The sequence below is a fragment of the Phytophthora sojae genome (assembly GCF_000149755.1).
Source record: "Phytophthora sojae unplaced genomic scaffold PHYSOscaffold_2, whole genome shotgun sequence".
Classification (NCBI taxonomy): Eukaryota; Oomycota; class Peronosporomycetes; order Peronosporales; family Peronosporaceae; genus Phytophthora; species Phytophthora sojae.
Window position 1 is genome coordinate 3704099 of NW_009258116.1, and position 15459 is coordinate 3719557.

Genomic DNA, 15459 nt, shown 5'->3' on the forward strand with positions numbered 1-15459 from the left:
GAGAACGTAGACATGGTACAGTACATGAGTAAAGTGATCTATGACATTCGAATGCATCCCGAGACTACAATGTTGTCCCTCGGTTTAGTCCACGCCAAGAGCATCTTCCTCCTCGTCCTCTTCGTCACTGCTGACGTCCAGAGCGGAGATCTCGTTCGCGAGTTCATCAGCAATGTCAGCAGACACTTCCTCGTCCTCGCCACTGTGGGGAAGGAAGGAAGACGCCGTGACAGGCTTTCTCTCGACCTCCTTTGGCTTTGATTCAACCTTCGCCTCGACCTTGGCCTCCGCCTTCGTCTCGGGCTCAGGCTCCTTCTTGGCCTCGATCGCTTTAACCGGAGCGGCAGGAGCCGGCGGATGCACCACCTCTCCGTCTTCACCCGTTTTGGTCTCCTGGTCGGGAGCGAACGACTTGGCACGGATTTCATTCCAGTCGGGCTCCTCGCCATCTTCGTCACGGATCAGGAAATCCACAAGCTTGTAGATCTGGTCGCCGATTTCCTCGTCGGGCTCCTCCAAGTGCGCGTTACGAATGATCGGGTACACCTTCTTGCGACGCAGCTCCTTACGGCCATTGCGGGTCGTGCACAGCAGCAGCAAGCAGTCCACAGCCGCAAGGCGCACCAGTCGGTCGTGCTCGCGCTTCTTCTTGTCGCCCTGGCTGTACACGACCGGGTTCATGCCAATCTTGTCATCCTCATCCAGCTCCTCAGGTCCAGCCAGCAAGACCATCATGTGCGTAGGAACGTCCAGCTGGTCATACAGGTAGAAGTGGTTGTCCGTGTCGAAGCACAGGTTCTTGAGCGCAGCAGTGACACCTCGTCGACGCACGACGTTGGGCGACTTGAGCTGCGGCAGAAGCGCACCGGCCAGCGACGTGCTCTGACGCATCTTGAGCAGAAAGTCGCGGCCCTGCTCCAGCTGGCTGATGTTGGCCAGAATGTTCGCCACGTACTGGTACTCGTCGTCCCACTTGGGTTCGCCTGAGGAGCTGTCCACTCCATCGGGCTCGGGCTCGCCTTCCAGGAACGAGTTGGTGAGCTTGCGGATCTTCCTCTCACGCACCGCGATCGTACCGTGCGTGGATTTCTCGTCGTAGCCGAGAAGCGCCTTGGCGCCCTCGGGCGTCGTGGTCACATTGGCCAGCAGCATCATGGAGTAGTCGGTCAGGCGCCACTCCTCGTCCTCCACTTGGGTCATGACGCGGTTCAGCAGGTCGTACTTGAGCGCGCGCTCGCAGGCGCCCGGGTTGGCGGCCGTGAGGTTGATGAGCGCCTTGATGGCGTCCTCCGCAATGGGGCGCATGTCGCTCACGACGCGGCAAAGCGCCTGCACCACGTCAAACTTCTTGAGCTGCAGCAGCTGGAACATGCCTTGGTCCGACGCCGTCATGTTGATGAGCAGACTGGACGCCGACTTGCGCAGCTCCGGCCGCGGGTGCGACAGGAACGACACCAGCTCCTCCATGGACTTGACCTGCTCCGCCGTCGCCTGCTCCGCCATGGTCACGCGCTGTGAATGTACCAATCCGAGAACGTCGATTGAATTATGGCCACCAACGAAAATGCGCATCAAAACACTAGACCCACTGTCCGGACAAGTGTCTCGCTATGCGTTGTTTTGATTGCGTATCGGACAGTTTAAGCCGACCAGAATTTATGTAATTGGAGTGAACCACATCATTATCTGTGACGTGCTACAAGCAGATCTATCCCGTACATTTCGACGATGGAGGTGGCTCTCAAGCGCGTCGCGGACGCTGTGCGCCGCACCCGCGGCGGTGTCGTCTCCAGCGCCATCGAGGCTCGCTCGATACCCGGCATGGGCGTGGGGGTCGTGGCGCGCGAGCACATCCCGAAGGACACGCTGGTGTTCCAGGCCGGCGAAGACGTGTGGTATCCGTTCTCGGCCGAGCATGCGCTGGAGACTGCGCAGCAAAAGGCCCCGGGCTTCCTAAACCAATTGAACCAGCTACTGGCGTCCAGCAGAGTACTGAGAGAGGGATCGTCCTTTGTGCCAAGCGCGCTGGTGCTTGGGGTGCATATGCTGGTGAACTTCCCCCACTCGGAGAACCCTGAGACGTCACTGATGGCCATGGCGAGCATGAACACTCCGCCTCTGGACGAGTTGTACGTCAACGCCTTGCCTCGATACGTGGATCTGCCGCTGTACTGGGATGACAAGCAGTTTGAAGAGCTGCAAGGCTGCGAGGAGGCGCGGCGAGCGATGCAGCATGGGTACGTAGGATGATGAAGCTGTTGGGTGGTGAGTCACCACCACTGGTGACCAGGGTGCTGAGATGCTATGAGTATGTGGCTGGTGTTGTCATTGCAGAGCGCGGTTTTACTCCCAAGTTTACAAGCACTTGTTTGGGGCCAACAACCAGTTTGTGAACGCAGAAGCGTTCTTCTGGGCCATCTCGATCTTGATGTCGCGCGCTACTTCTGGCCAGAATCAGCCATTTGCGCTCATTCCTTTCTTCGACTGGTTCAACCACGCTGGTAACGGGTATGGTCTTCGATTTGATTGTGTGCGTGCTGTTTAGTATCGGTATCCAGTTCTGACAATTGCCGTCATGCGTTGGATAGTGATGAATGCGTTCAGGACTTTGATATGCAGAAGGGTTTCACGATTCATACTACGAGATCATATGAACCTGGTGAACAGCTCTTCATCAACTACGGCAGCCACGGAAACCTCCGCTTGCTCCGCAACTACGGATTTACGATGCCAAACAATCCGTACGATGTCGTCAATCTTCCGATGCCTGCAGCACTGCAACAACCAAATGAAGCAGACCCGGCTTTCGCCCAAAAGCGCGACTTGCTTTTCTCGGCGACTGGAAGTCAGTCAGCCATGCCAGCTCTCAACAGCCTGAGATTTCAGAACGATGGGAGCCTTGCCCAAAACGCTAAGCACTGGTTGGAAGTTATGCTCGCTACACCTGAAGAGCTGAACGAGATCTTTAGACAAGCAGCGTCGCAGGGGTCTCCGGAAGCTGCGACCAGTTCGCTGAGGCTTCCTTCGTCGTTGACGCACAAAGTTCGGTCTGAAGTTGGCAAGGTGCTGGCATCTCGACTAAAGCAACACACGTCATCATTCGAGGTAAGCCGGCATCTTTGGTTGCTGGGTCGATTCGCTTTGGCATTTAACCGTCGCCCTGATGTGTTCTCGGTAGGAGGACGACGTGTTCCTGCGTGGAAACGAGCAGCAAATGGCACCGTGGCTTCGATCGTGCCTGCACATCCGAATGGGGGAAAAGCAGACGCTGTTGCGTGCAGCATCCAAATACGCCACGATTTCATAGAATAAATTGCGTTGATTCAGATGCTGGTGCTGAGTATCTTATCTGTACTTCGTTGCTTAAGTCAAGCAGGTTGACCATGCACCCGAAAGCGATACAGGCACGTATACTCGGGGTTGCCATGGTTTGACAGCACCTCTAGGGTGATGCCATCGATTGCTGAACGCTGACTCTGCTTGCGCATAACGTGTCACCGTTAGCCACGATCTATAAGGTACACATACACAAGACTTTCAAGAGTACGCACCAGAGGCGACGTCAGCTTGAAGGTCTGGCTGGCAGGTCCGTTGCTGGCGTATGAAAAGTTTCCAAAGGGAACAAATTCAACAGTCTCACGCAGCGGATGGCCCGATATACCCTACAAGGCAAGTGAGGATTAGTGGCATATCGACGATAAGGATAACTTGCATTAAGATCCACGTACCAGAACGCGGAACTCGTTCGGAGCAGAGGAAAAGTCAGAGGCGATTTGGGCCGGGATGTGATCGATGGTGATGGCGTCTGCAACAATTTGTTGAGCAAACTTCACCGATAGACGACCCGATGAACCCGAAATGCCCCAGCAACTACCCATTTCCATTGTTTCCTACACAAAGTAAGCGCAAAAATGAGAATCGAGGAAGGGATTTAGGGCAGCAATGCCATCACATACCGATAGGGCAGTTTCTGGACGGCCGTTATGGCGTGATAGCCACCAAGGAATTTCGCCCGATGACAACAACTGTCCCAGGAATGGAGCTGGAGCGTGGCGGAATGAAGGAGACGTAAATCTACCATCATCCCCAACGTTGTACAGTCCAAAAAGCTGAGTCAAGAGCTGCACCGGTGACGAGCTCTCCTGGTAGAGTAGGTCACTGTAAATGAAACGTGTGAAAACAAGCAATCAGTATCCGCCCGGGTGCGCTCCGGCATAAGGATGACGTACCGTTCCGAGTGAATAACAGAGGCACCATTGGCAAGAGCGGCGTGGTCTACTCGCCCCGTTTTCTTGATCTCAACAGCCTGGACCGCTACCTCAATCACGCGGAGGATCCCTGGATCAGTGGCATCCAGACCGCGGAGAGCGTCTGCACTCGACGAAAGTGCCTGCTTCTCTTCCTGCAGCACCTTGGACATCCGGTCCTCGATGTCCTGTACTTTACTCTTCATCTCGGACTTCAGATCGCGCTCAAATGAGTCACGCCAGGCGATGAATTCTCTCTGCATGTCACGCTCACGTGCATGATCATCGGCAGCATCTGCGGTCGCTTCAACTGTCTTCTTCACGATGTTTTCCACGGACTATCCAAAGTGCAGAGCAACAAGAAATGGTCAGTTGATGACCCAACGTCAGTGCAGGGAAATACATGAATCAAACGTACGTCCATCTTTTCTTCCTGCTCTTTCACTACCGATGAGAGCACCGACTGTTGCTTCGTTGCGATGCGAACATCTTGCTGTAGGCGCGCAGTGGTGTCCATGAATTTCTCCCACTAACGAACGTTACGGAACATGCACAACCGTAAGCGTAAGTGTCCACCACCATCATAAATCAGCAACATAGCAAGCACTGACCAGTTCATCCGTGTGCTTGGCAACAACTTTCTCAATGTGGACGGTGATAGCACTGTCAGATTCTGCTAGGCTGAACTTTTGCTGAGCTTCATCATGGGAATGACGCAACGTGTCATGAAGGAGTTTCAGTGCCTCGATCTCACGCTCCTGAGTCTGTACAGTCTGCCGCAACACTCCAATCTCTTCGTTCATCCCCACGAGCTTCACGTCAACGATCTCCTGCACGAGTGACCGCATCGCTCCCTTCTCCAAGCCAGCATCCGCAGTTCCTCGAACCCCAATCACCTTGGACGACAGCACGTCCACATACTGGATCGCCGTCGTCAAGTACTGCGGGACTGTAATTGCAATCACGAAGCAGCAGAGCGGCGCGAGCAGCCACAGCACATTCACCGCCATGAACGAGTTGCGCAGCACGAAGCGCCACAGTCGCCGTAGCAGCTTGAGCGTCGTCTTCACGACCTTGGAGCTTGTAATCTTCTGCCACAGTCCACCAGCGTTCTGCGGCTGCTTGAAGTAAGCGGCAGCCCCCGCCGCTCGTCGCTTGAGCTCGGAGCGTCGCACGTCAGGCCCCGACGTCTCGTGCTCGTGCTCGTCTACGTCCTCCTCTTCCTCCTCTTCGTGGACGCTCTCAGGTTCGTTCACATCTCCTGCGTCTACCTGCGGAGGACGGTACGTCGTGCTGCGGTACACTGTGCCGCGGTAGTCGTCCAGCTCCTCAAAGTCGCTGTCCTCATCTTCTTCGTCGTCGTCCTCCAGGTCTCCAGAGCGCAGCTCCAGCGTACGCTGCACGGGCTCTGGCGTATAGTCGCCGTAGTGTCGAGTGCTGCGTCTCGGAAATGGCTCCAAGTCCTCCGAGTCCTCCGAAGACGTCGACGCCGAGCGCCGGGATCGACGGCTGCGCAGGCTGTAGTTCCCGTCAGCCATGTCGGTTTTGTTGCCTCTGGAAGCGCAAAAACATTTTTTCGCCAATCAGCAGCGAGCAGTGAGAACTTACAGGTTGCAACCTAAAAACGGCTTGAGCTAACCTACAAGATTTGGTCTTGTAGGTTGATTTGTGACTCCCGCGCCTAAATTTGCGACAACTCAAATTTGCCCCCATTTTTCGAGCCGATGGAGTCGAGCAAGGAGCGCCGCCGCGCCGACGGCAGCGCGGACTTCTCGACGCCCTCGAAGGACGATACTGAAAGCTTGAACGCGATCGCACCTGACACCGATGCGAGCGCCATTGCAGAGGCCCAAGCGAGCGTGAGCGAGGCCATGACGCTGCAGCAGCAGTCACCGGCGGCCTTCACGATTCTGGGCAAGCGCGAGGCCGACGCAGAGCTGCACGAGGAGCACGAGGAAGAGGAGACCCAAGAGGACCCAAACCGCCTGCTGCCTATGGCTGAGGAGGAGCAGGCGCTTGTGCAGTGCGTGGGCATGGAGCAGTGCTTCGACTCGTGGGAGGAGTTCCACCAGGCCATGGAGGAGTACTGCGAGGCCACGCACCAGCCGATGCGACTGCGGACGTCGGACTCCGCTAAAGCAGTCAACTCTCGGGCTGCCAAGAGGAACAGCCTGAAGGAACCCATTGACGAGAGCGTCGGGTTTGTGAAGAAGCTCTACCTGTGCACGCACGGAGTCAAGACGAAGCCTCGCGGAAAGGGAAAGCGACCGAGGCAGCACTATCGCTACATGGGATGCCCCGCGATGATTCGAGCTTGCATTTCGGAGCGCAAACCGAATGATCCGGAGGGACAGGGCAGGAGCAAGTATGTGGTCCGTGTTGTGGCACAGATTAACAAACACAACCATCGTCTGAGCGAGCACCTGTTCAAGTCGTATTCGGAAAGCCGCGTTGTGATCGACGACGAGCTGGTCGTGCCAAACCCTCCGAGCCGAGCGAAGGAAGAGCACGTTGTTGCGTCTCCTCCTGCCGCGACGGTTCCACCTGTAGAACAGCAGATCGCTACACCCGTGCATCCGGATCTGGAGGACCCGACCTTGAAGACGAACCGTACGATGCTGCCCGATTGACAAAATGTGCCCTGCGCAGACAGCGTGGGCTTTGATGTGGTTTAATTACTGACGGGTGGTGATTGTGATGTTGTAGCGCTGTTTCAAGCCCAGACGCTCGACCTCATTACGCCTTCCCGAGTCAAAATTCGGTACGCGTGTACGATTTTGTTTTCTTAACCTAGTGATGCATTTACTTACGTGATTGCTCGTTCGGACAGTGTTGGCTGGATTGGAACAGGAATCATGGGTGCTAGTATGTGTGGGCATTTGATGGTACGTCCTAAACTGCATTGCTAGCAGCAGAATGTTTTATTGTGTGCTCATCTTGTTTTATTCTAAAGAACCACGGCTACGAAGTCACTGTGTATAACCGAACGCTCTCAAAATGCGAGGGGTTACGGGAAAAGGGAGCGAGGGTGGCTGGTTCCCCTGCTGAAGTAGCCCAGAATTCTGGTAAGCAACCTTGTCAGCGCGTTATCATTTTGCTATCAACTAACCGCCTGATGTTCTGCTCGATCGACAGACATCGTGTTCATCATGGTTGGCTACCCAAGCGACGTGAAATCGGTGGTGCTTGATCCGGACTCGGGCTTGCTTTCTCGAATGAAAGCTGGCGGTATCATCGTCGATATGACGACTAGCGAGCCTGCGTTGGCCAAGAAGATCTATGACATCGCCAAAGATAAAGGTGTGTCGACGCTGGATGCTCCAGTATCTGGAGGCGACGTTGGCGCTCGTGACGCAACGCTGTCTATCATGGTTGGCGGTGATATGGATTCGGTTTACGTAACGATGCCATTTCTGAGCGTTATGGGCAAGACCGTTCGCCACATGGGACCCGCTGGTGCAGGGCAGCACACGAAAATGATGAACCAGATCCTGATTGCCACGAACATGATTGGCGTCGTAGAAGGTCTTCTATACGCGAAGAAAAGTGGCCTCGACATGGATGAAGCTATTCGAGCCGTGAGTGCTGGCGCGGCTGGTTCGTGGTCGATCAGCAACATGGGACCTCGCATCGTCAAGCGTGATTTTGATCCTGGTTTCTTCGTGGATCATTTCCTCAAGGACATGGGCATCGCTTTGAAGGAAGCGGAGAGGTATGTCGTGTGTTTCACTGTAGTTGCTACTCATGACTGAAGTATACCGTTTTAAATGACGTGCTATGGCAGGATGAACCTATCACTCCCTGGGCTTTCGCTGGCGCATCAATTGTACATTGCTGTAAAGGTACATTGGGCTTTACGTGCAACATCATTCTGTCTGAATTGACCAACTGATAACGAATCGTTGCGTTGGTGCAGGCTCAAGGACACGGCCGTTCGGGAACGCAAGCACTGATGCTTGCATTGGAACAGTTAAATGGTGCGAATCAGGTGTTGAACACTACCAAAGTTGTGAATTGGAATTGCTAACGTTCGATGCGCTGCTGCAGGTATTTATCCGGAGAAAGCCAACGACGTGGAGGTGGTGTAGAAATCTGTCCGCATCATCCTGCCATTCGACCAAAGAGCAAGCGACTGGTCCTGTGCTGCCCGGAAGCACGAGATAGTACCGCCGCCCGCACGGCTTCACTTCTTACCAGCAAGAGATGTCGTTTGCACTTTGTCTCCGTATCAAATTGACTGGTCACTATAAATCGCAATCCGACACGATGCGCCATTTTGCTTGACTTCAATGCACGTTGGCCAAGTCATCACTCGCGACTGGAGCTTGCCAGCACCTTTTCCGCTCTCAATGTTGGGATGTAGGCCAACCGCAAAGCTCCACGTCCTCGATCCACACATCAGCAAGCCACTTGCCAAGCTTTGCGTAGAGGAGACTGCACTCGTTGAAGTGACGTGGGCCGCTCCGTTGTTCAACAGGCTACGATGGCATTTCGGCCAATGACGGACCAAGCAGGAATGACATGCTTTTCAATCCCCACTTTTCATTAAGCGCTCGCGCCGGAAGATCTCAACGAAGAAGAAGACGATGGTAGTCGCTGTGAAGCCGAAGTACGACTGTGCTCGTTGCGTACTTGACATGCTAGAAGGGGCGGGCTGTTAAACGCTCTCGATGTATTGGATATGCAGAGTTGGATGGATTGGAACGGGCGTCATGGGTGCCAGCATGGTCGGCCACATCCTGGTACGTTGAGCATGCACTCGCGAAGAGGAAGGGATCGGTCGGCTGACTTGGGTTGGCTGTTGCGGCGGAGTAGAAGCACGGCTATGAGGTGACGGTGTACAACCGCACGCTGTCCAAGTGCGAGGGTCTCAAGGAGCAGGGCGCGCAGGTCGCCAGCTCCCCTGCTGAGGTGGCCAAAGTTTCCGGTGAGTTACCATGGCTACTGGTACTCACGTTTCAATAGCTCGGTGCTGACCCTGGAGGTTGTCGTTGCAGACATCGTGTTCGGCATCGTGGGCTACCCGAGCGACGTGCGCAAGGTGTTCCTGGACCCCGAGTGGGGTGTGCTGTCCTCCATCAAGTCGGGTGGTGTCATTGTCGACATGACCACCAGCGAACCCTCGCTGGCCAAGGAGATCTACGAGGCTGCCAAGCAGAAGGGTGTCTCGAGTCTGGATGCCCCCGTGTCGGGCGGCGACGTCGGCGCCCGTGAGGGAACGCTCTCGATCATGGTCGGTGGAGATGCCAACACCGTGGAGTCGACAATGCCATTGTTCGAAATCATGGGCAAGAACATTCGCCACATGGGCGGCGCGGGCGCCGGTCAGCACACCAAGATGGTGAACCAGATCCTCATCGCCACCAACATGATCGGCGTTGTCGAAGGCCTTCTGTACGCGCGGAAGAGCGGCCTCGACGTGGAGGAGGCTATCCGTGCTGTGAGTGCGGGCGCCGCAGGCTCCTGGTCCATCAGTAACCTCGGACCTCGAATTGCTAAGCGCAACTTCGACCCTGGCTTCTTCGTGGAGCACTTTGTCAAGGATATGGGCATTGCACTGAAGGAGGCCGAGCGGTGAGGACACGGTCTTGTTACTCGGTTCGACCGGTCGGTTGATGCGAAACGCATGCTGACCTTTATTGTTTTGTTCAACCAGGATGAACCTGTCGCTGCCTGGGCTCGCCCTTGCCAACCAGCTCTACGTTGCCGTCAAGGCTCAAGGCCACGGTCGCCTCGGAACGCAGTCCCTCATGCTCGCACTTGAGCAGCTCAACGGTAAGCCGTGTGTAGTCTGACTTGGATGGGATCATGCAGGCTGAACTAACGGTCACAAATCTCCATAGGCATCGATTCATCGTCCAAGTGAGGAAGCGCTGGCTAATTGTCCAGAAAGACATGTTGAAGTCGTCGTCGTAGGATTTAGCACTAATTACTACGTATTAGGCTAATTTGCACTTAAAACGTCAAGAAGAAAAGTCGCAATCACTTGTCAAAGAAGGATCCCCGTTCACTAGCGCCTAACCAGACGCCATGGACCTCCCGGACGAAGAGCTGAAGCAGCCGCTCGTGGACCCGCAGGAGGACGTCGCGCCTCCGCGGCCAGGAAGTGCCGGCGCCAACCGCATGATGCGCAATCCGCCGATGGACGCCGGCGCCGAAGAGGAGAAGGAGGAGGCACCGAGAGGCCAGGGGATCCGTCCGCAGCAACAGCAGCAGAAGCTGCCGTATGCAGCGCCGAACGTGCATCCGTACGCAGTGCCCCAGTACCAGCCTCAGGGCTACGGCGGCGGCGCTGGCGCCGGATGGGGCGGAGGCCAGGGCGAAGAGAATGATGGCGACCAGGGCATCACGGTGGACATTGTCTTCAGCGGCATGTACACGCTCGCCGCCGCCTTCACCATCATCCAGGGCTTCGGCATGCTCATCCACTTCACATATGCAGCCGGTAAGGCTTCTAGTGCGGGCGTTGTGATGCTGTGAAGACTCTAATCGTGTGGTTTGTGTGCTTGCGATACGGTGTTGCAGTCTCACTGGGCTTGTACACCATGGCATTCGGTACGTGCTCTGCAGTCGAGATCATTTCGAGCTGCGATGTGGACTAATGGCTGTTTGTTGGCATTTGCGTCGTGACTTGTAGGTGCAGCGATCATTCTGTACGACCTCAAGTCCGTGGTGAACGGCGTGAGCGTGGAGATGTACCTGCCCTTCCTGGGCAACTACATTGGCCGCGCAGCAACAATTCTGTTCTTTGCTGTATTGTGCGCGCAGACGTACGAGTACGCCGGCTGGACCAAGTTTATCGTGCTATACAACCTGCTGGTCGCCACGCTGCAAGGATTCGTGTACTTCACCACCAAGACCGTGACGCCCAGCCAGCCTCAGATGGACGACCTGCCCGACCTGTAAAAGCCTCTGCTGTGTGATGTGACGAAGTGAATACATGAGCAGAAATGCCGCTGTGTTTTTTGCATGTTTGCCATTTTGAAGCGAACCTTGCACTATCTATCGGCGCCACGTGCCAGGACCGCTTTGATCTTGCCTCTTTCGCGACGGAGGCTTCAACAGGGCTAAAGGTGAAGCTGAAACCAGCTGCCACAACATGTGTGAGCATGCAGGTGCTCAAGCTTCCTCCAGCTGCACTTCATACCAGCTGAAGAGACGAGAGCACCAAGAAGGTCATGCTGCAAGCGGGGCCGCGCCCGCTCGCCAAAAAGTAGGACATGCCCTGCAGAGGCTGGCCCAAATTCGCCATGAGCAGCAGCAGCGCTCGCCAGCGCTACGTTGATGGATGGAGTCGCCGTGGCTCTGTTTGGGAGACATTATCTTCCCGCGGCGGTGCCGACGGATGCATTCACTCGCACAAGCAAGCACAGCAGCTCCGTGCAACATGTCGACGTCAGCCTCGGATGGTGTTGTCCGGGATTGATTGCGCCCTTTGTCGCATCGAGAGTGTAGGCCACCAGGATCAGAAATCTTTTCTGCGAAATCCGCAACAGTCGTTTTGTATGCCGTTGGGGGTCTGGAACGGGAAGGGAAGTTTCGAGACTATTTTTGGACGGGAAACGACGCGCGCACACGTCGCAGACGGCGGCGCTGGGTTGACTTTACCTCGAGGCTGGTGCCTTTCCTCATTCTGCAATTTGCTTCCTGAGCTCAACAACCAAGACCCCAACACAAGACACACCCCAAGAAGATGCAGATCTTCGTGAAGACCCTGACTGGCAAGACGATCACGCTGGACGTGGAGCCGTCGGACTCGATCGACAACGTCAAGCAAAAGATCCAGGACAAGGAGGGCATCCCGCCTGACCAGCAGCGTCTGATCTTCGCCGGCAAGCAGCTCGAGGACGGCCGCACGCTGAGCGACTACAACATCCAGAAGGAGTCGACTCTCCACCTGGTGCTGCGTCTGCGTGGTGGCATGCAGATCTTCGTGAAGACCCTGACTGGCAAGACGATCACGCTGGACGTGGAGCCGTCGGACTCGATCGACAACGTCAAGCAAAAGATCCAGGACAAGGAGGGCATCCCGCCTGACCAGCAGCGTCTGATCTTCGCCGGCAAGCAGCTCGAGGACGGCCGCACGCTGAGCGACTACAACATCCAGAAGGAGTCGACTCTCCACCTGGTGCTGCGTCTGCGTGGTGGCATGCAGATCTTCGTGAAGACCCTGACTGGCAAGACGATCACGCTGGACGTGGAGCCGTCGGACTCGATCGACAACGTCAAGCAAAAGATCCAGGACAAGGAGGGCATCCCGCCTGACCAGCAGCGTCTGATCTTCGCCGGCAAGCAGCTCGAGGACGGCCGCACGCTGAGCGACTACAACATCCAGAAGGAGTCGACTCTCCACCTGGTGCTTCGCCTTCGCGGTGGAAACTAATTAGTTACGAGTACAAGTGTAGCTTGAAGCAGTTAGTTTCACAAGTCGAGAGCATGTTATAAATGAATGTGATTTCGTCACAACTAAATGATCTGTGTGTTTCGTTTCAACGTTGCCTGTAAGTTTTTGCTTGCGTGGGCACTAATGTACAGCAGAACATTGTTGTGCGATGTCAATGCAAACATTGAAGGCGGTCATATCAAGCTGGTATGCAATGAACTAACCCCGGCCTGTGTCAACGCAAGGTGGAAAGCAATGCACATCTAACGGGACTCGACATGCTAATTCGAGTCTACTACTTGTTTTCGAAGTGTTAAGCTATTACAACAAGATTGTAAACTGCGTACAACGTGAAGCAGCTCATGCCCCCCCCGCTTCGGTCAGAACGCGACGAACACTGCATATCGTATCGTGCGTGCCGGTAGATGGAGATCGTACGAATTGTCAAGCCCCGAAGCAGGTTGGTGGCCGCTGGTTGCAGGCTACTGTCGATAGCAGCGACTCGATCGCGAACCGTTTGCGGCAGGTCTCCCGCCACGTGTGGTTTCCTCAGGAAATTCCTGATGCCGTACTCGCGAGCGCGATCGCACAGCATGTTCCTGTGGTGTGATGCGCTTCAATGCAAGCCAGCAGTGCTGGGTGTTCCCAAACGGATACATTTGCTCAAAATTAGTATCCAAGTTGAAGTTGCTTGTCACAAAATGTATCCGCTCGAAATGGCTGTCTCCAGCGTCCAACATTGCACGAGCACTTCGTCTCACAGCGTCTCCATCACCACAAACACACATGCGCCGCCGGTCCTCAGTTTCAAATTCGCTTGACAGCCATCAGTTCTCATCATCATCTTGCGCATCCATCTTCAATGCCCATTCCCCGCAACGACTTCCTCTTGCTCTGGAAGCTTTCCAGGGCTGGCGACGAAGTCAAAGTCCAAGAGCAGATCGAGGAGTCCGATGCCGTGGCGCGCAACCTCGTCAACTTCAAGCACCATCGCAAAGGCACCACGCCGCTCATGGAGGCCGCTAATTGCAGATGCGGCGAGCCGGTGGTGGCCAAGCTCATCGCTGCGGGAGCGGATGTGAACGACGTTGATGATACCAGGCTGAAGAACACGGCGCTGCACTATGCCGCGATGACGAACCGAGACTCGCTGACAACTGAGACGCTGCTGGAGGCAGGGGCCGATGCCTTTGCTGTCAATCGCAAGGGCTTCACCCCTCTCGACATCGCCCGCCAGAACGGTCGCAAAGTGGTTGGCGCAGTTCTCCTCGAGCACATGAAGGTGCACGCTGGCTGGCTGTATCTGCGCGGGAAGTTCCGCTGGAAAAAGCGCTGGGCTGTCGTGCTTGCCTGCAACAAGCAGCGCACGTCCACGGAGCTCTGCATCTTCCGTCGCCCGGGAGATCTACGCCCGGATATGGTTATGCTCGTGGACGAGGCTGCTCGGATGGCACGTTTTCCGTCCACGGACAGCTACTCGTGGCTCCAGCGTGACAACGCGTTCGTCTTCGACAAACCCGTCATGTGCCACCGCGTAAAGAGACAGAAGTTCACCCGCTCGCCGATATGCCGGAAGACGATGAGTCTGGACGACGTCCAGACCCTCCACTTTGTCTTCGCTGCCGACAGCTTGAACAACCTCGCCCAGTGGCGCCGCGTGCTGCAGAGCTCCAACTTCTACTCGCGCGAGAGCCGATCGTCACTGTACAGGACGTCGCTGTTCGAGACGCAGAATGGCGAGCTGTACTACTGGCCGCACGAGCTGGTGGAGAACCTCCGCTCTTCGATCTTGAGGGAGCAGGAGCAGCAGCAAGAAGAAGCCAACGACCCTCTCTATCAGCGTCTCCGGGCCACATTCGAGCAGCGCCAGGCAGACGGAGTCCAGGACGCCCCACGTCAACCAGCACCGGATCCATCGCAAGCACCGGCACGAGCTCCAGAGCCCGGCAACGAGGATTCCGTCAGTGAGCTGCCGCCTAACTTCCAAAGGCGACCTACGCCCGTGCGACGGCCTGATATGTCCAGGGTCGTCGACAGCCGCGAGCCCAACCGAGTCCATTCCACGCCCCAGCACCCAGTGAAGTACGTCGAGGTGCCGTTGGCTGCACAATCACCGTATATTGACGGCCAGCAGACGAACTCCAGTGTCAGCATCGTCAGCGGCAGCGTGCTTGACACTGCGGGGCCCGAGTTTGCGACGGGCGTCCTCTTAGTGACCGACGACGGGTCACAAGCATCGCAGCCGCAGGAGAGCTCGAACCAGGAACCACAAGACGAAGGAAACAACAACGATGATGACGACGATGAAGTGAACGAAGAGCAAGAAGAGCGATCGCAGCCTTCTCAAGCTCAGCAGCCCCAGTCCGGCGACTCGCAGCCTGACCTGTGCGGCATCTGCGACGTGGCGCGCAGGAACGCCATTTGCACGCCGTGCGGCCACCAGGCCGGCTGTGCGGGCTGCCTCAAGACCATCATGCACACGTCCAAGGCCTGTCCGATGTGCCGCGCACCCGTGCGCTCCATTCTAAAGGTCTATTAGGCTTAGGCAGGGGCTGCTGCAGCTTGTAGTGCGTTTGTATCATTTTGGCTTCAACATCGAGTTGAACCGAACACAAAACCTTTTCATCCAATCAGATGACACCACGACCTCTCCCAGTTGATAAGACCTGCTGACCACTTCGCGCTCACTTGGACAGCAAGCGGCGCCCTCCCGCCTCCCCTCCGCGGTCGTCTGCGTGCCCTCCCGCTAGGAAATTCTCGCGTGCTCCAACCCGTCCCGAAGGAGCTTCATCAGTGCCACCGATTGGTGCCATCTCAAGCGCTGTAGCC

General features: G+C 56.0%; 8 protein-coding genes across 8 annotated transcripts; 6 read left to right on the plus strand and 2 right to left on the minus strand.

Annotated features, from left to right (window-relative positions):
• Positions 1–84: 84 nt before the first annotated feature.
• Positions 85–1522, minus strand: PHYSODRAFT_349797 (hypothetical protein; the record flags this gene model as incomplete). Its single annotated transcript, XM_009520916.1, has 1 exon — positions 85–1522. Exon 1 carries the CDS (start codon positions 1501–1503, stop codon positions 85–87), a length of 1419 nt encoding a protein of 472 aa, XP_009519211.1. The 5' UTR covers positions 1504–1522.
• A 206-nt stretch (positions 1523–1728) lies between these two features.
• PHYSODRAFT_296170 (hypothetical protein) lies at positions 1729–3307 on the plus strand (the record flags this gene model as incomplete). The annotated part of the gene is made up of 4 exons (XM_009520917.1): positions 1729–2237; positions 2335–2508; positions 2559–3105; positions 3179–3307. The coding sequence occupies 4 exons, from the start codon at positions 1729–1731 to the stop codon at positions 3305–3307; spliced, it is 1359 nt and encodes a 452-aa protein (XP_009519212.1).
• Positions 3308–3368: 61 nt separating this feature from the next.
• On the minus strand, positions 3369–5785 carry PHYSODRAFT_481289 (hypothetical protein; the record flags this gene model as incomplete). The annotated part of the gene is made up of 7 exons (XM_009520918.1): positions 3369–3476; positions 3552–3662; positions 3729–3890; positions 3957–4158; positions 4230–4585; positions 4666–4776; positions 4859–5785. 7 exons carry the CDS (start codon positions 5783–5785, stop codon positions 3369–3371), a joined length of 1977 nt encoding a protein of 658 aa, XP_009519213.1.
• A 570-nt stretch (positions 5786–6355) lies between these two features.
• PHYSODRAFT_311120 (hypothetical protein) lies at positions 6356–8139 on the plus strand (the record flags this gene model as incomplete). The annotated part of the gene is made up of 6 exons (XM_009520919.1): positions 6356–6857; positions 6954–7008; positions 7078–7132; positions 7201–7312; positions 7383–7966; positions 8002–8139. The coding sequence occupies 6 exons, from the start codon at positions 6356–6358 to the stop codon at positions 8137–8139; spliced, it is 1446 nt and encodes a 481-aa protein (XP_009519214.1).
• Positions 8140–8808: 669 nt separating this feature from the next.
• On the plus strand, positions 8809–10238 carry PHYSODRAFT_353893 (hypothetical protein). The gene is made up of 6 exons (XM_009520920.1): positions 8809–8856; positions 8926–8989; positions 9063–9174; positions 9245–9821; positions 9904–10022; positions 10091–10238. Exons 1-6 carry the CDS (start codon positions 8834–8836, stop codon positions 10111–10113), a joined length of 918 nt encoding a protein of 305 aa, XP_009519215.1. The 5' UTR covers positions 8809–8833; the 3' UTR covers positions 10114–10238.
• Positions 10239–10260: 22 nt separating this feature from the next.
• Positions 10261–11153, plus strand: PHYSODRAFT_349799 (hypothetical protein; the record flags this gene model as incomplete). Its single annotated transcript, XM_009520921.1, has 3 exons — positions 10261–10692; positions 10773–10802; positions 10885–11153. The coding sequence occupies exons 1-3, from the start codon at positions 10278–10280 to the stop codon at positions 11151–11153; spliced, it is 714 nt and encodes a 237-aa protein (XP_009519216.1). The 5' UTR covers positions 10261–10277.
• A 741-nt stretch (positions 11154–11894) lies between these two features.
• Positions 11895–12715, plus strand: PHYSODRAFT_284823 (hypothetical protein). Its single transcript, XM_009520922.1, has one exon. The coding sequence runs from the start codon at positions 11941–11943 to the stop codon at positions 12628–12630; it is 690 nt and encodes a 229-aa protein (XP_009519217.1). The 5' UTR covers positions 11895–11940; the 3' UTR covers positions 12631–12715.
• Positions 12716–13492: 777 nt separating this feature from the next.
• On the plus strand, positions 13493–15169 carry PHYSODRAFT_479983 (hypothetical protein; the record flags this gene model as incomplete). The annotated part of the gene is made up of 1 exon (XM_009520923.1): positions 13493–15169. One exon carries the CDS (start codon positions 13493–13495, stop codon positions 15167–15169), a length of 1677 nt encoding a protein of 558 aa, XP_009519218.1.
• Positions 15170–15459: the final 290 nt, after the last annotated feature.